The sequence below is a fragment of the Anoplopoma fimbria genome, chromosome 1 (genome assembly GCF_027596085.1).
Source record: "Anoplopoma fimbria isolate UVic2021 breed Golden Eagle Sablefish chromosome 1, Afim_UVic_2022, whole genome shotgun sequence".
Classification (NCBI taxonomy): Eukaryota; Metazoa; Chordata; class Actinopteri; order Perciformes; family Anoplopomatidae; genus Anoplopoma; species Anoplopoma fimbria.
The window spans coordinates 24,905,911-24,928,775 of record NC_072449.1 but is presented as its reverse complement, the minus strand read 5'-3'; the positions used below and the strand labels follow the sequence as shown (position 1 = coordinate 24,928,775).

At 40.5% G+C, this 22,865-nt stretch overlaps 1 protein-coding gene across 1 annotated transcript in view; it reads right to left on the bottom strand.

The window, feature by feature from the left end:
• Positions 1-22,865, bottom strand: part of nbeab (neurobeachin b) — a 187,697-nt gene that overhangs the window by 71,886 nt on the left and 92,946 nt on the right. Inside the window, 6 exon segments of the mRNA XM_054597703.1 lie at positions 7,455-7,621; positions 9,714-9,822; positions 11,631-11,695; positions 15,789-15,850; positions 19,982-20,109; positions 21,776-21,899. Of these exon segments, the coding sequence (XP_054453678.1) occupies positions 7,455-7,621; positions 9,714-9,822; positions 11,631-11,695; positions 15,789-15,850; positions 19,982-20,109; positions 21,776-21,899 (655 nt within the window).

Genomic DNA, 22,865 nt, shown 5'->3' with positions numbered 1-22,865 from the left:
AAGCAGTCTAAACAGATTAAAGTGTTACAGGGGATCACATCACAAAATACAGCCTCCTTGCTCCATGAATATAATATCTACAAAATGTCAGAAATCAAGAGGCTCAGGAGTCTTAGCTGGGCTATGACAGCAACAAGAGCTCAGCCTCAGTTAAGTATCAATCAAAATTGAGTGCATGTGCGCTGGTTGTATCCACAAAGTATCATGAGTCGCTGTATGCAAAGTGAGACTCAACGCCTTGAGCTTGTCCCCTGTCAATCTCCCTCAAAGCTTAACTGAGGAAAAGAGAGATGTCAGTGGCTTGAAAGGAGAAACCCACGTAAATTATATTGTAAATGTGAGATTACACAGTGTGAAAAATGTAAATCCACTGTAGGCAACCGGGCGATTACTGCTGAAGATTATGTCCCCTAATTCTTGCAAATAGACAGCAGATGCCAGTGGGGGATAAATCCACCACTTTGAAGATTTCCTTATAACGGTATTAACTGCATTTAAAGCATTTTATTTGGTCTGCTTAGGGAGTACAACTTTAGTCTAAGCCATCCATTTGTCTTCAACAGCAATCAAATGCAAAACATAACAAACCCTCAAGTTATGATGACTGATTCATGAGTTGGATGCCAACATTTTGATGCTTTTTTCCCTTGATCTGTCCTGTGCAGATGGTTTCAGTTTGAATGTGGTATTCCGCTATTTGACCAAGACCTGTGATGTTCTATGTGGTCAGTTCTTGACCGGATTTGGATTGTGCCAAAGTGCTGTGCTGAAGGAACCTCTCTGAGGGTGGTCCAAAAAATGCTCAGGAGGATTGCACCCCTGATGGAGATCTACAGCTTGGAGCTATTGAGCTGTCACACAAGGGATTTCTGAGGTGGCACTGAGCCACCAAACAGCACATTATTTTCTTAAAAGCATGATGGGAAATAAGGAATAATCAGGAAGGTCATCTTCTTTTGTTAAAATCAGTGTCATCCTAAATCAAATGGGCCTAAACCATATAATAAAATGGTAACTTGGCAAGTACATGCACACATTCCCATTTCGGAATCATTAATAGTAAGCTAGTTGTCTGTATTGTCTGTGAAACAACAACAAATTGTCCTTACAATAGCATTCTTCATTAAGCGCGGTTTGCTCGGGACCGCCTTATTTTCCACATCAAATGTGTCTGGCTTCATGACAACCATAAAGAATGGCTGTGAACTGCCCTCCTAGAAAATGCCAAAATGTATTAGTCCCGTCACCCATCAATCACCCAAATGGATTTCAAACCGCATTTTAAAAGCTAATTTTCCAGCACTGATAACCTGCAGGAAACAGGAGCACCATTATTTATGGATGCTTTCAGACTTGCAAAGTGCAGTAGGATAAATGTGTATGAGGACTATCATCTATTCTCTTCCCTTTCAAATAGGTATTTAAAGCACAGCTTTCCTCAAGGAGCCAGTGTTGAGATTTTTGAGTTGCCAGATCTAACACCCCAGTCTACAGGGAATGGGTTTTGTTTGTAAGAGGAAAGGGAAAGCTGACAGGCATAATTCAAAATACGACCAGGAGGAAAATAAAAGGATTGATAACAGTTTTATAGGAAACTATGACATCATTCTAGAAGAGAGAGATACTTTTGACAGCTGACAAGGGCTCATATTAGATTAGAGGGTGATATATTCTTTGTGCTGTTGTTACAATAGGGCAGCAGAGACCCTTTTGTTTTCGCACAATAGTACTGTAAAAAAGGTAAACTTGAGCCAGTGCAAGGAAAAAACAGTACTGTTACTAGGTTAAATGTGCTTGTTTGAGGCCAACATTTTGTTCCAAATCACCAAAGGCTCATGACATTTAATAAAAAATAAATAAATAAACGATATAGATCAGCATCCATAAAGTGCTCCATTCTCCCTAAAATTATTTCAATTGCCTTGTAAAATAAAACCCATGCGATTAAAGTAAAATCATTGAAATAAATGCCATTATACAGATCTATTGTCAAAAGCAATAACTACCTTCATGTTTTTCAAGTCACTTAAACCAGAATGGCTCAATGAAACATGTACAAGGCTAGATTGCAGACAGATAAGTATCTCATGGTTAAAGATTTCCTTTTTATTCTATTTATGCTCAGAGGAGATTTGTGTGAGGCGGTCGGGAGGAAGGACAGGGACATGCTGATTCAATAAAACACCATTATATTCCTTTAAAAGGCTTCCATTGGTGACATGAGTAGGGGTTAATTATAATAAATACCCGTAATCAGTGACAATTCTATTCAAAGGCGCAGTGACTGGTTTCTATCACACACACACACTGGGACACTGAACCCACGTCAGTTTTTAGTGCAACTCTGAGGACAAGTGGTCTTTTCTTTTCGCTTTCAGTTGTCCTCACAGGCGCCGACTATGAGTTAGACAGTACATGAGGAATTTGTTTGAGATGCAAGGGTCTAAAAGTAGTGATGAAAAATAAAATAAAGATACATTTTTTTAATAAACTTCACTGTAAAAGAAACAAAAGACAGTTCATTGGTACCTAACTAATGTGTAACTGCCCAAACTGAATTAATGAAGTATTTCTGGCACCAAATTCAGTACACACATGTAAGAAACAAACTCATTTGACTAAGTAACATTACTAAATGGAACCGGTCCTTTGATGCCATTTAAATGACAACCAGATAGTCGGGTCTGTGATGATACAAAAAAACATCAGGCAGCCAGCAGACACTAAAAACCAAAATAAGAAAATGCTAAAAACCTCAGCATTTTTAGAACCCATTCCTCAACATACTGCTGCTGGTTAGAAAAAAAAAACAATAAAAAAAGACACTGTGCATCAAAAAGTGCCGACTGGTAACCATATGGTGATGAACATTTCACTGCTTTCAAAGTAACCTTGAAACTAAGAAAAAATACAGATTGATTTCCTCTATAAAAACAACTCAAGTTTGATCATGTGTCTGTTGAATGCCAAGTGTGAAGTGAATGTATGGCCAACATCATGATCAGATTACTGCAGAGGGCTGCAAATGATGCAAAAGACTTTCATCCCATTTTCTATCATCACTACACTCAACACTGTGGCAGACGTGTGGATCCCAAGCTAAGATCCAAATGCTTCTCGTTATTGGATATGACTTTTCTTTTGTAGATTGAGAGATAGGCATAGGCACAGGGAGGAATGGGTATTGGACAAAGACGAAAGGGAAACAACACAGCAGCAACAAGATTAACTCCAGGTCATCTGGTGTAATGAAGACAGACATACGTGATCAGACGAGGGATGAGGAGCCCTACTGTACTGAAGGTGAACTCCCATGGATCGCCAGCTTTGTGGATCCCCATCTTTCATCGGAAATGGGGCACAGTCAGACGATGCCCAGTTCAATTTCAACACCCGGTGAAATTGATGATTGTGTGAGTGGGCCTCTTTCCAGAGATAATTAGCACAGTGTGCAAGGTTAAGAGTACCCCACGGGACTAGAGCCTGCTGTAGGTCAAGAAAAAATGCAAGAAGAGAGACTATCAGCTTGCAAGAACAAAGGAGCATCATGTGATAAGTGAGATCTAATTAAATGAAAAATAAAAACATTATCACTTGAAAGCAGTTTTAAAAGGAGCGGCATTTTATTGAACTGAAAAATTCGGACTGAAAAATTAAAGATGCTATGCAGATGACTGGGCCGGACCAAAAATAGATTTTGGGGAGTGGGCAGAGTAGAAACCTTGATTGATTTTTTATTGGTTTCTTGGATTATCTAATTCTACTATATTCTCACTAATTGTAACCAAATAAAATACATTGATGACAAAAATGAACAGAGAAAGGAAGAGGAAGATACGCATATCGCTACTCTGGATGTCAAAAGGAATAATATTTTTTTATTATATATATTATATTGAGAGAATTAACCAGAGACCTTGGCCTTTCTTTTGTGCCCCTGAGGGGCCATCAAAACCTGAACCCTCTGAGGCTATAAAGGTGCCCCCCCTTGTGCTAGTGGACTTCTATTAGAATTGATAACCCTTTCAGGCAAGACCAAATACTCTGTGCGCATCGTGAGTAAAAAGGTTCATTCCATCACAAAGTTATTATCCACGGGCAGATTGTTACCATTCATCAAGTGTGAGGGATGAAACTCACTGTTAGTCAAGGGAAACGGCTGTTTCACTGCCTTGCCACGGATCAATATATGCCGCCATTTTCCTTTCTCTCCTCTGCTACAAAAAAGTAATTATACAGAAGAAATGTTGACAATCAATAGACTAGTCAGGTAAGGTTAAGGTCTGCTGTGGGGGCCAGCGGAGGCTCCTCCGTCACCTGTCACCGATGCTGCTGATGTGAACACGGACGCCTGCATGGGAACAAAGGGAGTTTTGTCTCCATCAGCCCCTTTTACATTTCTGTTAGGGTGGTTGTGTCGAAACAATTAGTAACTGAGGAGTGCTGGGAGTGAATGGTAGAGAATGACAAAAATAAATCATGACTCTTTCAGTTGAAGTGTACGTAGGTGTGCCTGGGTATCTGTGTAAGGCTACATAACCCTGCACATAAAGTAAATGGCGCAAAAAAATACATTGTCTGTATACAGTATTAAAAAACTTTCTGTGATGCAAACTTTTTTAAAGGATGCTTAAAAAATGCAATAAATATTCATTTATAAAAAAGACATATACCTGTCCGTTTAATTCTAAAAGTGTATTTTAAATTGTTTAATGAGTTACAGATTTTTGACGTGTGTGAAACATTGAACAGTTGCTTCTTAATTTACTCTTCCGTAGTGTGCGAGAACTGCAGACTGAGAGCGCCTTTATAGTATCATCACGGTGAGCTAGTCCTATGCTGCAAAAGTGGTGGACGTTATTCTTCAATGAATTTATCAGCCTCGCCTTGACATCTACTTTCACTTTAGACGAGCCAGAACTTTATAATCCACTGGCAGGGTTCAGAGGTCAACAGCAGAGGGGACCAGAGGGCAGGAAAAATCACTCTCTCCCTGGAAAAAACTCTGACATCCAATTTTCAACTTGATTTATCAGTGTAAAGCTAAAATTGATAGTGTGTCATTACTGGGCAGGGAGCTGTCTCGGAGAGATGTATCAAAGCCTCCTCATTTTGATTTAGCACGGCGGATCAATACAACCCTATACTGTTTCAATTTGAGGAGTATTGATTTTCCAATGCTGACTCTATACAGGGGGACATTCATCATCAAGCAAGCATATAGTATGATCTAACAGGGCACCATAGGGTCTGATCTGCCTATTCTTCACTATGATCGCATGACTGCAGAGCAGCTGTTTCAAGCCTTGCACAGAATATTTCCTTGTCGTCAGCTGTTGTCGTAGGTGCTGCAACACAGTTTCTTATGCTGTTTGCCACAAAGAGAACAACAGCTTAAAATGGAGTTGCCTTCAGAGCTGCAGATAATGTGCAGATGTCTGTAATTCAGACAAAAGCAGATTCATCTTATGGTAAGTCAGACGGTTAAATCATATTCTAATGAGGACCGTTCAAAACACAGACTGGTAAACTATGAACATGTAAGTTATACTAGTCTGTGCCCCCTGCCCGCCTGAGAATAATTTTGTTTATAATATATTCTACGCAAATAATAAATATCTTTCGGCATGTCTCCAGGCAGAACTTAGGAGTAAAAGGCATAGCAATTTCTGTGCATGATGGTGAAAACAAACATTGACAAGTCTCCGTCTCTCTTTCCTTCTCTCTCTCTCTCTCTCTCCCTCTCCCTCTCACACAGACATAACAGACAGCCACCTCAAAATGCTTGAGGGCTTTATATCTTACAAGAGCAGCATAAATGGGAAAGTTAATGTAGCATTGAATAAGACTAAGCTGCTGAACTGCAACACTGCCTTGAGCTTGTGAGCATATTGCATCATTTTTCTTCACCAGCAGGTTACCATTAAATTTGAATTTGTTGGAAGTTTTGCGGTATCATTTACAATGCACCCACGCTCAATAACCTTTTGTTTCAATGCAAATGCTATGCCTCTGAGAGGGGCTCCATAAATATTTGAACATGAGCCCAGAATTCAATGCAATAGATTTTGTCACGGGTAGTACTGCTAAGGTTCAGTCAGTTTTATGAAAATCTGTACTTGAATACTGTAGCCCTCTAAGTCACGGCTAAAAAACAAATAAATAAATAAAATAATATTATTATTATATTATATATATATATATATATATATATATATATATATACATATTTTTATTTGACAATATCTATAAATCTAAAAACAATTGTTAGACAATAGTAAGAAATGTATCACAACACATTAATAGCTGGAAATGTAAGAACTGAGAGTGAACAATGCCAAAATACAAACATTTGATATTATGAAGTAAATAGACACGGTGTGCCACAGTGCATAATCTCTCATGAATCCATTAAAAAAGAAAACCGAATGTAGCTGCTTATGACAGAAAGTCTTTGAACTTTACTGCAAGTCAAAGCCATAAAATATAGCTGTAAAAAATAATTACGTCAGCTAGAATATTACATGGTTTAAGATACAGTATGAAATAAACCCAATTTCAGCGACCATGTTTGAACATCTGCAATGTATTTTCAAAATGTAATAACAAAACCAAAGCTACTGTTTCAGTGAAGCGGCTACATTTGTTTTGGCAAATCAGCAGTTGTGGTTTGGGCCTTCTAAGGGCCCTGTCTTGCAGAATGCAGCTCACAGCAGAATTAGGTATTCTGATAAGTGTTTGGGTGAACATTTTATTTTCTTACCCCACATTTCTGCATCTGAATCTGAATCCTGTGATTTAGATTTTTTTAAAAGACGAGTCTGCAAACAGCAACTGAAGCTCCCCCATTTAGGCTTCATGACAATTGCTGAGGTATGCTGTTACATCTGTAACAATAAATGTTAAAATTCTCAGATGCAAGATCAGAACAAAATAAGAACAGTATGTTGTAACACGTCTGTTTGTCCATTATACCTAGCTCTTGATCCGGCCACTCCACTCTGCATCTGTGGGACCATGTGGATGCAGGTGAGAGGTGGGAGGCAGAGCAGGAGAGCCCGCGGTTATTTTAACAGGGCCCATGGGGAAGTCTGCAACTACCACCAGGTGCTGGGCTGTGTTACTGAGAGGGTCAATGAATGCCTGGACAACACTGCAGAAACACCCCAACCCCCTTCTTCCCCCTCTGCTATCCCGGTCTGTCGGAAGACTGGCCAATCAGCTGTCCCCAGGGGATTAAGCCACTCCACACTATAATTGCGTTTGCTGACCCGATCGCTGACCCTTTCGGATCCTGGGAAAATGACATTAACTGGTGGTCCAATCCTATCACTGGTGAGTTTTGAGAACAGGTAACTTCTGTCCTCTAGGTTAGACCTAAGGTTGAGCAGCTATGGTTCACGTGTGGCCCACGTTGGTCTGAAGGTGAACTTGTACAAGTGTGAGGGGCTTACCTCTGGGCCAGAGTCCCCCAGGCACCGTGCTTGTTGGTGAGGATGTTGACGATTTTCTGCTTTAACTGGTTGGCTGTCACATGGTCCCTGTGTTTAGCGGCACTGATCAGGTGGTCACACATCTTCTCTTCTTCTTTTCTGTCAGCAGCATATTGGGCACAGTTGGACTAAATTGAGATTTAAAACAAAGGGAAAATAGAAAAACATAGTGTGAACTCTCGTATATTTATGGCTTTCAGTACAGTATCCACTGAAAAAGTGATATCTGACATTATACTGATAGCATTTGAGAATGTTTTACTTGAATAAAGCCAGAATAATATATACCCTCTAATGGAGCATTTGTCACACTGAAGAATGTTATGGCTTCATTCAACACACTTGAGTGCATAAAGATATTAGTGGACAGCTGAGAGATATAGTTCTGCTCCCTTGGAGGAGTGTAGTAAATCATGGCAAGCACATGAAGGCAGTCCATTCCCTAACTGCGGACAGATGAGGCTCCCTGCTAGGTAGCCGTGGACGGTGCTATTAGAGGAGAAAGGAAAATACTCTAATAGATCCACAAAGAATATAGTCTGTCAAGGTTAACAAATCTACACCGCCAATATATCTAGGAATATGTTATTGTCCCCTGGTATAGGCATGGTATCAAATGCATGCAGTCATTTTCTAGAACAAAATGTACCATGAGGACACATTTCCTCCTGTAAGTTGCAAACATAAAAAACAAGAATATTTATGATACTATAGTCCAAATAATGTTTGGTAGCCAAGTGTCCGGATGATAGAGTTAAATTAATCTATTTAAATATGAATTGGCCTCAAAATGAAAAATGGCGATATTGGTTTTAAATCAATTTCCAGAAGTCAGTGCAACTCTCTAAGTGTTCCAGGTGGCTAAAAGTAATCTAGTGGAGCACATCTGACCCTATCTTTGCTGCTAAAACAAGATTGTCTCACTATGCCACCCTGGGGGAACCCTTGCTAATATTCAAAATCCAATTTGCTAACAGAAGCTGGAAGTTAATTGAATTTCCTGCTTCAAATTTGAATTCTGTCAGATATTATACTTCAACATATTCCTCATACGGCAGATAACTCAATCTCCGCTTGTCAACTCACATCACCACGTGATGCAGTGACAAATATCAAACATTATTTATCACTTTAAAGCATATGACGCTTCGCCCTGACACCAACTTAATTGTAAAAATGTCTTATCTGCGTCCTGAATCTTCAATCTTGGAGAGTGGGTAATAAAGTAACATCAGACCTAGATGAAAAGTGTAGGCTGTCTGGCGTTGGCAGACAGAACGGATGGGGCCAGGTACACTTCCCCCTTCTACTGACATTGCATATCTAGCCGTCTCTTCCAGTTTATCTAGCAGGTCAAGGATCCTCAGGAACTGTATATCAAGCAGCTGTTTGAGGATGGCTGCTCTTCCCAGATAAGAAACTCATCACTCCTCACATGTACCTGCTGCTAGAAGAGGCTGTGGAAGTATGTATGCGTCTGTCTGTGAGCAGGTTTGTGTGATTTTATGTCAATAATAACCAATAACCAAACAAACTATTTTAATGCAACACGACTTTTTCATATTTTGCTATCAATCTTTTGAACATTTAATTGCGTTATGTGCTTATTTGCTGACTAGCTTGCATTGAAAAATGAAAAGGACCATGTTTTTCTTTTTCACATATTCTATAAAGATGACCATTAGGGGAAAATAAAGGCAAAATACTGATTACTGCAAGAACATTAATATTCCAACATTTGCTTAAATCTTGTGAGATTTTCCTTTCATGTCTGAAATATGAGCGGTTTGATGTCAGTGGGCTAAATACAGACTCAGGAGGCTGTCCTGTGAGTTGGTTGGCAAATATCATACGAAAATCTTTAATTAATTTTAATTATATTTCCCTTTTTTTACCAGCAATTTAATTATTTGATATGAATTGTAAGGGTCAGAGGTTAATCCCCAGGAGGACACAGAGGAAAACAATCAGAAAGCATATACACCTGAAGGACATTTTTTATATATTAATGTAACTGTTATTACTATTATTTAGAGGATTGAAAAATATTATATTTTCAACGAAAATTGTAAAATTTGAATTTGGAGAACCGGTGATCTGCAATACTGCTATTTACTGTTGGTTGTATTCTCTTTTGTAGAATATTTAGTCAATAGTTTGACTCTGTGCCCAACTTTACCATTTAAGTTCAGATGCAACAAAGGATGTCACCGTTTATACCTCAAACTCTGCGTGTTTGTGGACATCCTCTGCTCGCTGTCTGTTCAGGATGAACTCGGCCTCGTTGGCAACCCGGACTATGTGGTCCTTCATGGCATGGCAGAGCAACCTTTAATATCAAAGGGAAAGTTAAATGCAGCGTACATTTATACACAAACTATCATTAATAAAGAAATATCAAGTTCTTTATAGGCTAAAATCTGTTGTAATGACAACACTAAGGGAGGAGCAAGGTTAAGGCAAAAATAGCTAGTCAGGTTCTGCAACATTCTGCTTGTTGAAAGAGCAGACTAGTAAACAGCATCATTTGTCTGTGTTATATTGCAAGGCTGCAGGTCATTGACAGTTCCCTCTGTAGCATTAAGGAGGGAATGGAGTGTCATTAGAGCATTGAAGCCTGTCTGGCACACAGCTGATTGACTGAGCATCCCTTCCCACTGACCAGAACATCCACCCAGTGCCTGTATTGCTGACAAGTCAGGCCGTGAACAACTTCTCACATGGCTGACTCTGGAGGCTCCGTGATCTCCACCCACATTCACATTTAAATTCCACTATCTTTAATAATTGAGAACACCCTGGCTACTGTGTGCAGATTACATGCCATTTTACACACCATTAGGCTAGCTTTGTTTTAATTAAAGCGGCCCCTGTTCCTCTCCAGTGCTTGATACAGATTGTAATTTCCCTCCTGCCCCAAGGAGAGGCAGTAATCCCGAGGCTGCATTCATCAGCCGCTCTTGCCTCTTTAATTGTTGACAAGCACTCATTAATAGACAGACATTCGCTGTTCAAAGACAGAGGCTGACAACGGCGAGCTTTGCTTTGAAACCAAGAATAGATGAGAAAGCAGGTTGACGAGTGATATTTGGAGACTGAAAAAACACTTTTGTGTTCATATTTTATAGAACGGTAAAAAAGTAAAGTAAAGTAAAGTTTGTTTTATGTGCTGTAAACAGAAAAAAAGAATTGTAAAACTGCGCTTTGGAATTGTAAAATGTGGCTGTCTATTATAAGATTGTGTCTCAAAGCACCCTATATTTTGTATTTTTCTTAACACTAGTCAGGGTCTAAATTGTGATCACTGCAGCTTTTGACTGAAATACTGTACCAACAGTACACCTAAGACAGTTTTCTCACATAGATAGTGACTAACAGCTACAGTCATGCAAGAGATGGGCAGTGGTAACAATAATAATGCATCGTGAAACAGAGGAACAGCACACAACTACCTGATGTATCTGTTGTCGCACATACAGCAGAAACAACGTCTTTGTCGGCCACGCCTTGTAAGGCAAACAGATTTACCAGACTACCTCTAGATCTGTCTAGTTAGGCAGAGCAGGTGTGCAGAGACTTGAGTAACACTGGGACATTATGTATCTGTCAGCAGCACCCTGGACAGCGCCGTGTGGCCCTGCTGACTGAAGCTCTTTGTTCCGGGGCCAGCAGGGGACTCAGAGAGGCCTGACTGGGCTGCAGCAAGAGCCCGGGCATAGAGAAGGTCTGGCCAGATGGGTCAGCAGATGGGCAAGGAGGCTGAGCCGCCCCTGATCTGCTCTATGGAAAACCCTGAGTCTGGCCACACCCAGAGACGAGAGGAAGAGGGAGGGTTACAGAAAGAGAAACGCAGACACTGGGATGTACAGTATGACACGTACAGACAGAAATATAAGAAGGCAGACGATGGTGATCGGACTCTAGTGTTACTTCATCAGGTCTCCACAATCGTATGTATCGTTACCCCCTACTGAGCAGTCACCAAGAGGTTTAGAGCTAATCTATGCCTTGCCACCTTTTTATTGTCACCAGGGAGATGATATTATTTTAAGCAACATACTGATAACAGAAGGATAAATAAAAGTCTGCTTGGCTTAGTCATTTAACTTTATGTATTAAACTGAATGTACACATTACCTTCCTTCGTTGATTAGCTCAATGAAAGCCAAGCCAGCGTTCTTCTGAATGGAGTTCTGCCATTCCTGAAATTAAACAATTTGTGATCCATTACTTACAGAAGATCTGCATATTTTTGTTCAGTTGTTTTGGCTGTAAATGGTTTATAAGAGGGTGCCAAGGAGAAACACAATATAAATACATCCTTATAATCAATATTAGATATGGGTAAAGAAAAAAGCATGTCAGAAGAGCAAGGTTTACACAAAAAGGCAGTAAAGCTAAAATAATACTTTCTCAAACAGCTTCATTTAAAATTTAGTAAAAAGAAGTATCAAGTCGAGTAAAAAAAAACCCACAACTTTTAACATCAAAGGAAAATCAGAAATGCATGAGAAGAATCACATTTCACCATCCAAAAAGAAAAAATCAACTGTAATCTAGATTACATTTCATATTTTGTAATTCAAGTGGGTAAATAAAGCATTTAGTTCATCTTCCCTTGAGAAAAGGATTGCGGCTATAAAAAGCTGAATTCCTGCACAGCCAATTCGACCATCCTTTCTTTCTATGTGAAATGATCTGTACACACAGGAGAGATGTAATTGTGGGATGAAACTGTATCCTCTCACTTAAATACAGCCATTTCCTCTGTCCCTTACAGTGACAGATTACTGAGCAGGCTCACTGAGCCCTGCAGTGTGCGCCTGGAAGGGATCCGAGCCCTGGGCCAGAGTGCCAGCACTTGCTGTCTCACAACATGCTCTGGAAATGATTAAAAAGCAGTTTGAGAGTGTGCCTTTCACTGTGGGAAATCCAGCTCTCCTGTACCCTCACTGAGGTGAAAATGGAAGAGAAAACAGAGAAGGCCACAGTTCAAAGGAGGAGGGAAAACAGTGGAAAATGAAGGGAAACGGTTTTCAGTCCTGAGGGCTGCTAATGTATATGCAACTCTCAACTATTCACATTTATAAGGAGCCTTTCAACTAGAATATCCATTTCAAATTTGCTGAAATAAATGTTATTGTCATTTCCAATGGAAAGAATATATGGGGGTATTTTACTCTGTAGTTTGATATACACGGCTTGTTCTATGCCAATGTCTGGACAAGGTAAGCAGCATTTGTTGTGTACAGTACCTGAATAACTGACATTGACATTATTATGTATGGGCATGTGTTTTTGTACACAGTTGTCGTGCCTGACACATACCGGTTCATGCAAGAGTACACAGTCTGACCCTACAATGCGTTAAGTCAGGGAGATGGTGCTGACAAACCGCTGAGCATCTGGTATCCAAATGTTCCCCATGACCCCCTTCCTCTGCTACAGTATCTGCTTGGAATAAGCTGTTCTTGATTTCGACAGGGATCATGTACAGCCAGTCGTCTGAGGTTCCACTTGCACCATGCTCACGTGACAAAAATAAATACAGAAATCAAGGCAGATGTGACATTGGGGCGTTGCCAGGAAAATGGCAGTAGGTCATTGCATGAACTAGTCAAATTTGGTATCTTGTCTGAGCTATGCTTGTTGACAGCTGAGATAGCACTTCAGAGGCTCTCTTTTTTCTTTTCTTTTTAGTTGGAGAACAGAGCTCCCAGAGGAGGCTGCCTTTGATTGCACAGATTCCTCTGCAGCCCATTTGAAGGGAATTAGGTATGACATGCAACTCTGTAAAAAAAAGAGATGTGGTCCTTGATGTAAATGCAGCCCATGACCAGAATGCAACACCTCTGGCTGGTGGAAGCTTGTATAGTAGCTTGGATATTTTTTTATCAAATTGAATTTATATGTGCATTAATTGAGATCGACAATAAACTGAAAAACAGCCTAACAGTTACCTTACATATTCAGCAGACGTGGGCAACGTTTGCATTCCCTTGGTCATGTTTCAGGTGAGCTGATAAATGAAAGTTCAATGTTAACTGAAATAGTCACTAAATATTTACCCTTGAGAAAAATAATCTCACACCTTGCTAACCTTTTATTTGGTGTTGGACAGGTTGTATACAATTTGTTTGCAAGAGCTTTTCTTTCTGTCTGCGACTGCTGGAAACAAATTTAAAGAGAGCGAATAAATTAAAGAGTACAGTATAGAACAATTTGCTAACAAACAATTTGCTAAAAGCTGCTAAAAAGCAACATTAAAAATGTTTACAATTCTTCCATCTATGCTCAAAAAACCACCACCTTAATGTCTGACCTAAACTCCCCCAACTCCCAACCTACACCAACAGTTTTCTGGCCTTGAGAAGATTTTTCTCTCCTCCCACTTTCATCTTCCTGAAATTCAGCAGGTCACTAAGTATTTGTGGTGTTTCAATCCACCCTGTCAGTGTGCAGGAGCATTTGCTTTTATCTGCTCTGCTCTGCTCTGTTATACTCTCCACATCTGGAGGCCTTCCATCACTAAATCTCTGTGGCTCCACTCTAGATCCCCCCTGTATGTTTAAGCTGCTACAAGAAACAGAGCTGCTTGACCTTTTCATTCAGCTGCCCAGGCTGAGGAGAGACACACAGTGTCTGCAGCCTTGGCCAGCCACACAATGATTGCTGTGATTAGTATGCATAAATAAGAAAAAGGCAGATCATTAGTGCTAATTCATTCATAAAACTGACAGGTCACAAAACAGAGAAGGAGTAAAGGTCAGCTAAGTGCCCTCCTGGCTGTCTTAAAACATTAATGTTGAAATATGTGAGGGATACGTTGAAGCTGGCATTTTATAATGATGTCAGCCACAGCTCATTCTGCATCTTAGAAGACTTGATGGGCTTTTTGAAAGCACTAGAGATACAGTACATCATATTAAAGACATTGATTAAGAGTACATGGCAATGTAATTATCAGTCAGAGCAAACATATCTGCTCTTGATAAAACAGCCCTGCATACATATCAGCTTTGTAACCTGCAAGAAGTAATATAAAGGACGCTGGTAACAATTATCCATCATTAGAGTGATAATCTCATATTAGCTGGCCACATAACTGGATTCTTAACTAATTGTGCAGCTTTATGATACAAAGCAATGGCTCATCTCTATTTGAAAGGTTGTAGAAGGACACCAAGCTTTATGGTCCAGTTTCAAGCCCTCGCTGTCTGATCGATATCTCAGCCTGGATTCCATCCCTAGAGCCCCTAATGGCAGGAACCTCTGGAGCCGCAGTAATGCTATCTGTGTAAAGGGGGGATGGACTCAGACCCTTAACAGCATGCTGACGCTCTCATCTGCAATAAATCCCAGAGCTGGAAAAAGCAACTTCCCACAGGCACTCCACAGACAGAAAAGCAGTGCAAAAAGGAGCCCGTCAAAAAGCTTCAAAAGAGCAACAATAACTCAATGCTGGCTGCTCCCATTTATGTACGTTCTTTGGAGGGAAAGCCCCTGAATAATGGCCTCCATATAACAGAGGCTGAGCTCCCTGCTGAAGAGGGCTTTTGACTGCGGATACCATGGAGCGCACATAGTGGCAATCCACCTCCTCAAAGCTCTGGCCCTGCAGTCTGGATCCACAAAGAGGCACCAAGTAATGGCTTCCTTATGGGCTACCAACGCAAGACTGATGGGCTGACAGAAGGTATGTTAAATATCTCCTGTTCTAACTGCTACATCGGGGCTTTGACCTTCTCTAAAACAAGGGCTTAACAAGAGATTCAGAGGGTCAGCTCGGAGGTGATCAGTCACTAGCAGCGTTGCACGAGGTGGGGCTCATTCTCTAAAGGAGGGCTCTGGATTAAAGCTCTGGGGTGTAGTGAGAAAGTCCCTGGATTTTCAGAGAGCTGTATGTCGTCATTCGTTTGGACAATTTGCTTATGGAACATTTAACAAAAAAATGTAATATTTTAAAATGAAAACTTTAGCTTAGATTGAACAACTTGTTCATAAAACCATGCATTAGCCATACAGTTATACATTTACAAAGCATCTGCAGTTTTGACAGGATAGAGACTGAACCTATTTTTTGTGTCTAATGCATATTTTAAAAAGATGGAGGTGTGTGAAATAATATACTATTGCGTTAACCATGTTCACGTTGAAACTAGCCTCTAGCAGATCTCTACATATTGTTTATAGAAATGTTATTAAGAACAGCGTAGTGGGGAAAAGAAGAGAGGAGGGGACAAAGAGAGGCTGGGAAAGAGGATTGTGAAGAGGAGGAGAAAGAAAAAAACTCACCTGAGAACAAAGCAGCATGACGAGCTCCACCACCGAAGTGCTTGACTTCATACACACTAAACCTGTAGAGACAAAAAGAGATGAACAGAATTATATATTAACTATAAAGGTATTATTTAACACTAAAAGCTGTGGGTATAATCAGTCCTAATGTATATTAATTATAATAATTATATTATGATAATATAATCAGTTGTGTCGAACTACAAGATCATCATTTAAGAATAAATATTCACATTTAAATTTCTGACATATAGTTTATAACTTGGATGTAAGTATATTGTGCTTCAAAGTTGCCCTTCATAAAACTGTACAGAAAAGATGAGCACATGTATATGCAAACCCCCCTTCACACACACACACACACACACACACACACACACACACACACACACACACACACACACACACACACACACACCACACACACACACACACACACACACACACACCTACTTTCACACATGCACACACGCTCACGTAAGTGAACACAGACATTCACAGCTTCTCCCCTCATCTCCATTCTGTAGACGGTGAGCCGCAGAAGCAGACAACTCTCTAATGAAACAAGGGCAGGTGTGAAAAGCTCATTTGCAGAAACAATGGCTGCAACTGGTTTTTCTTTTTCTGCACCTCCAACTCCTTCTGTTGCACTTGGCGAGAACCATTAAAAGGTGCAGTCATTAGGCAAAGGAAATAATGCAACTCTCCAGGACTCATTAAAACCTGGCAGGAGTTGAACTCTGTGCCACACAGCTGCCATTGTTTCATGGGTGACGATCAGAGAGCAGAATTGAATATAAGATAAGATTTCATTTAACGTTGTTGCACAAGTTATATAAGTCATAATATTAGTTGCATTATTTGTGATCACAATTACTAAATTCTCAGGGAGTGACACAGCAGCATGCAGGAGATATCTGACCACCTTTTAGAGGACATATTCAACAATATTTGCAAACTCCTTTAACTGCACTGTGAAACAAATGTTGAAATTAGCGAGAAAGCTAATAAAATTTCACTCAATTAAAATGTCTAAACAAAATTGCAGCCCCACCACTAAAATTCAAAACCTACAATGACTGTTGAATTGGTTGCCAGGTCTTTCTGTATTGAGACTTATACTGGCCAAACACAAACGATATAAGCAAATATCATAGTGTGACATTAACATTGAAATGGCATGATTTTGCTTGTGTAAATGCTGTGCAATGTTACTAAGTATGCAAAATATTCAGACCACTGGACGGATGGATCTTTCGGTCACTGATTCCACCTCTGCCTCTATTCATGAGCGGAGAGTGTCTGAGGGAGTGTATTGCAAATACTCTGAGAGGATGTGACCCTTCTCTTGTACACAGAGTGCCACTGCTGACCTCTTGTTATAGCAGTGACATGCTGAGCCATAAGTCAGTCCAGTCCGACACAGGAGTCAGGTGGCCAACTGACCCTGGCCTTGTGCTGGTAGACAAACTAAATGCATTCTATTTAAACACGGCCTGCCAGTTCTTTCCTGTAAACAGGGCAGGGTTAAGGCACGGGTGAATGTGGCATTGTGGGGCAAAGCGCCGGCAGGCTGGGCCACTCAGGGGACAGCGAGAAGCAGGCGGCAGGCATCACAACAGCAGCAGTGTTCACACACAGGACTTAGCTACCAACTCCAAGTGCAAAGCTCAGGGTGCACTCAACATAATTGCCGCAATGACCACGTCTGCAGGGGGGTTGAAGGAATAGGGTGAGGCGAAGGGGCACACGGGGCACCGGGGGGCTTGACCTCGGGCAATCTAAGGAGTGATGGATGACTGGTAATTACTGGTAAATGGCGCGCCTTTGCACTACAGCACAGTATTTCAACTGTGAGCCTGGGAATGGTCAGGAAGAAAAGGAGAAAGAGAGGGAGGGACAGCTCAACCATTTGGACAAACACACTGCAACTGGGACTGACCTGAGGGTCTCGATACAAATGTAAGACTTAAAGTACATGTGGTGAATCCGCGGGTTTGTTTTGTCTGATAAACCTGCTCTAATTCATGTCAGGAAAAGGGTGCACTTTTCACAAACCCAGACAGGGTTAAACACGTCTGGTGAGGAGCACTGAGGCCCGAGCTGTCTATCGGCGACCTTGTTTGTGGGGTTACACTCTCAGCTCAGCTCTGGTTTGTCAGCTTGGTCAGTCTGCTGACAGACTTTGAGTGAAAGGGTAACAGACATATTCACACTTGTCAAGGCTATGCTACCTGATTTTTGCATTCCTTTCCCCTGAGTTTGAGTGAGTAGCCTTAGCCACATGTGTATGGCATACCCTCATGGCTATCTACATATGAATATATGTATGGTATATGCATGATGTATGGAGGAAAAACTACATATGGCTGTTTATGTGTTTCTACTAGCTGGAATGGAAACAGAAATTATTTAAAAGCCCCTTTGAATGTCTGCAGATGAGAACTGCTTCAATCATTTCTACAGGATTGGGCACTATAGAATGGATTTATAGAGTAATGTTATGAAGTTAATAAAACCCTTCTAATAGGTAAGCCCCCCTAAGTTGAATACTTTCAAAGTTTAAATTAAATACCAGTAACAAATTCCGATAAAAAAAATAAAAAATGTCAAGCTGGTTAATAATAAAAAAGAAAAACAGCTTTGATATATAATGTTATGCCAAACACAATATATATATATATATATAAAATATTGGCAACAATTAATAATACAAATCAATAATATACATCAAAAATAAAGAAATGGCTAATTAAAGGTAGCTGGCGGTGTAAACGGTACAAACATACAAGTAAGCTATGCTCAGGAAAGTGGACACGTGTCAGACAACTTCTTTTTGGATCCAGCTTCATCATCATGGGAATGCATTCTTTCAGCCTGGTGTCATTCTCTGCATAGACTCCTGCAACTAATATCGGTTTTGCTTACACTTAAAAGAGAAGACTTTTGCAGTGAGAAAACACAGAGATATCATTTTACTTTGTGCAAACTGCAAGTCAAGACACTGGAGGCCACACACATGAATTCTGCACTGTGCACGCACGGATAAATGTCTGCAGAAACCATCACACGCACATGTGTGCGATGGTGTGTGTGTGTGTGTGTGGTGGGGGTGGGGGGGGGGGGGGGGGGGCAGTGTGTCCTTGTATATGAAAGCCAAAACAAGCACTGGGAGTGGAGTGGCAGAGCACACACATGCAGGCAGACAGTCCCTGAGGTTAGGCACAAGTAGCACTGTGAGAGACTGCCAACCTGGGGCCTGAGGAAGGCACTGGGAGCCTTCACACAACCACCAGGAAATACGACTGGAGCCCAGAGTGGAGTGCAGCAGAAGGATCACACACTTCTGCAAACACAGTGCACAACCAAGCCAGTCAGGGCAGCACTTTAAATTTATGAAAAGTGACTGCTCCAACATTTTTTCAAAAAAAAATCATGAGGCTTTCATGGTAAAGACATTAATCGTGAAGGCCGTTTTATTGTGACAGAGAGTACCAAGCCTGTGCTTAAACATCCATGATTCCACTTTAACATTACTGCATTATCTCTTAGACATTATGTGGGTATAAGGTCTCTGTAAGAATCTATACTTCATTTTACTTTCCATAAAATTGGATTTGGGTTGGACTCTGCAGAAAATCTGCGAAACAGAAAAGAAAATAGGTCACTTTACTTCCAATACATTTAAAGCTTTCACAATTTCTTAAAATCACATAACATCTGACAAAAAAATCCCTTCCCATATTTATGGGCATATCTGAAATAATAAAAACAATTGACCAAAAAAAGACGGAAAAAAACACCAATAGCAGGGTGACCTGGAGATGCTAAAAATATAACTGGCATGAGGCAAAGGCCACCAATTATTTCAACATGACATCTGTTATGACTGTGAAACACTGATGCTTAAAAATACTACATCTCTGAATAATCCTCAATATGTGGAGAGAATCATGAGGAAGACAAAACACACAGACGTCACAAGATGAATGAAAGGGAGAGCAGATTTAATCAGACTGTGACAGACTCCCAGCTTGTGTGCAAAATAGTGACTCTCCCGTCAACACCTACTACTGCGTATGCATCCATCAATGAGGCAGCCGGTGTAGTACATACAATGGTACTGTGAAGGGGGGCAGGACTCCACACACAAAGCTTGGGGGATAAAGTGCACTACAAAACATCTGTACCTTCTATGAGCAACTCTTGCCCATGGCTGCCCAGCAGGGTGCGTGACAGAAAGGGCGCAAAGTCCACGAAGATCTCTCTCAGCAGGGGTGCCACCTTCTCAAGGGCCCTCTCCAGCTTCGTAGTGATGCTGTCAAATAAAAACACATCAAAATAGAAGTCACAAAAGGAGATCAGACACCTGATAACAGTAAAATGTAAGGGAGGTAGCGTTGTGCTCCTCCATTGAGGGTAGGAGCAGGGAGGGCCTCACAGTAAACCCAGCACACAGCTAACACCAGTTAGTGTGTAGACTGACAGAGTCCTAGTGGGTGCAGAGGGTAACTAACACAGAGATGATGCAAACTAAGCTGGATATCCAGGATATCATGGTTAATATCACTGTAGATGTCAAAAAGAGAAGATTATATTTTGTCAAAATGTTATCAATGTTAACACTATGTTGTTGTTTTTTGGCATTCAAAGGGGATTTCTCAGCAGTTGTTTGCATTCTTTGTTGTGTCATGTTACCAAGCTTGCACATGGGATAACAGTTGACTGCAGAAGAAAGTTTTTGTATCTCCTACACACTCACTACATGCTGCTGCCTGACATTATCTAAGCACCTCAGACAAACCGTGAGTTGGAGTCATGCAGCAATACAACTCAGACTGTATACAAGCAGAGATACGACTAAAGCTGCACCATATCTCTGTGCTCCTACAAATGTGTACAAACACAGATACTAGGCAACATGAGGAGAGTAGAGGCTTGTTTTCCCAGCTTAGATGGACAGAAAGCAGTGGGATAGACAGTAACAGAGAGAGGGGAGAGGAAAGGTTTGGTTTAGGATTTGTATGGAGTGTGCAGTGTAATCTGCCTACCAGCACCCTGGGAAAACACAGCAGAGGGATGACAGAGTAGCATTAAAAGCAGGGTGAAGGGGGTCTAGGTGGCTAACATAAATGTCCTTGCCTAAGACACTGGCCTGCATCTCTGGAGGCTGCTTGTATTCCTGTCAGGGAGCTAAAGGGTTTGAGCTCAGGAGGTGTCAGTCTCTGGCGTAGTGGACACTGGTCCACTTCACAAAAGGCACTGAAATAGAGAGAAAAATGAAAAATGTAATAGTACTTGCTTCATGTTGTTTTATAAGTTAAAGGTTGGGCTCATGAACTAATTATGATATGATCAAAAAACATAATTACACTCATATTTATTTGTTATTTTCAGTTTAACTGGATGTTTTTTTTCTCATCTTAAATATAAGGCTCTGCAGCGAGACAGTAGACCTACTATCATTGACTTCACAGTTACGCTAAGTGATGTCGGTTACTGCTGCCATGGCAACTGAAGAGAGAAAGAGAGAGACTCTGGAGAAAGACCTGGTCTCCCAGCAGTCAGTGGGAGAGCGGGACTAAGGATGTCTGTCACAAACTATTAGAGTAAGTGAGGAAGATGAGTCAGGGTCACAACAAGATAAACACACAGAAATAAACAAAGAATTAGGCCAATCTTTGCCATATTGTTCACAAAAACTCCTACGTTTTATTTGTTGTCTTTTGTTTTAACAATGTAGAGGCAAAGAAAATAGTCTCATCACAGGTGAGCATCTAGACACTATCATTATCCATCAAATCAGATCAGGTAAAAGCAATTAATCAGGTAAAAAGAAAAGCAAAAATAAATAAAAACAACAATGTTTTGAAAGATTACCTTCATACACAATTCTCCATGAGTTTTATAATTAACACACAATTTGAATAATGTTATTTTATGAACACAGGAAGTATGGCTGAACAGTAAGGGCCCTGTTGTACCTCATGTTTTCTTCTGTGTCTTCAGGCATGGGGGCCACCGTCTGCACGGCCGGCAGATTCTTACTGGTGGCTCCGTTGACAAAACCAGAGGAAGAGGAGGTAGAGGGGGCTGTATCAGCTGCTCCTGCAGGGAAGACCAACAGAAGCATGGAACATAAGTAGTAGTACTAATGTATTAGTACTAAATATGTGTAATCTGTGTTTTATAATCTTTAAAATTTAACAGAAGGGGGAGGATTAACTTTTAGGTAATGAAAACACATTAAGTAAAATATATGTACTATATATTTAATACATTAATATAATTAATTCAATAATAGCAATGATAATAAATGTATTTTCATAAGTATTTTTAATACTGTTACAGTGATAAAAAAAATCATTAAATATGTTGACTGAAATTACATTTCAGTGTCATCTCCAGTGGCTGTAAATTCATGTAATGTAAACAGACAAAATAATTGAGAAAACAAGAAGAATAAAGAATGGGAAATTATAAAACCAGTCGCAATCCGGCATGACAGTGGACCTCGGCAGTCAGCGCAAATTTTGACCAGTCAAACAAATTAAAACTTGGTGGCACATCGTGCACCAGATCTTTAACTAAATCCAAAAGCACCTACGCTGGTTGTTGAAGCTGGTGTCAGCAGCATCATATGAAACCATTTTGCTTACTGAAGATGACAAACATGATGAATCAAACAACATATCCAAACATTGCATTCAATTGTTAAAAATCAAACTTCTGGTATCACAGCCAAGCTTAAAGTTTTGTGAGAGCAGTAATTTAAGGGTAAGCCCTGAGTCACAAGTATGAAATCATAAGGTGAAAACCAGAGCAAGTTAGATCATGGGGTCTGGGTGAAGGCCTGTGGCTTCAACTGAAAGCACACTTTGACTTGGATACATTTCTCACATTCCTTGAGAGGGGCACAGAGAGGAGAGGCAGGTTTTTTTTAATAGAGCACATTAAAAAGGTGTTGGAGCTCCTAATGGTTCTTGGTGTTAAGTGGGTCCTTTCAGAGGCCCAGACTACAGGAGCCCTGAGGTGGAACTGACTTAATGCAGCAGAGACTCAGGAGAAGCAACG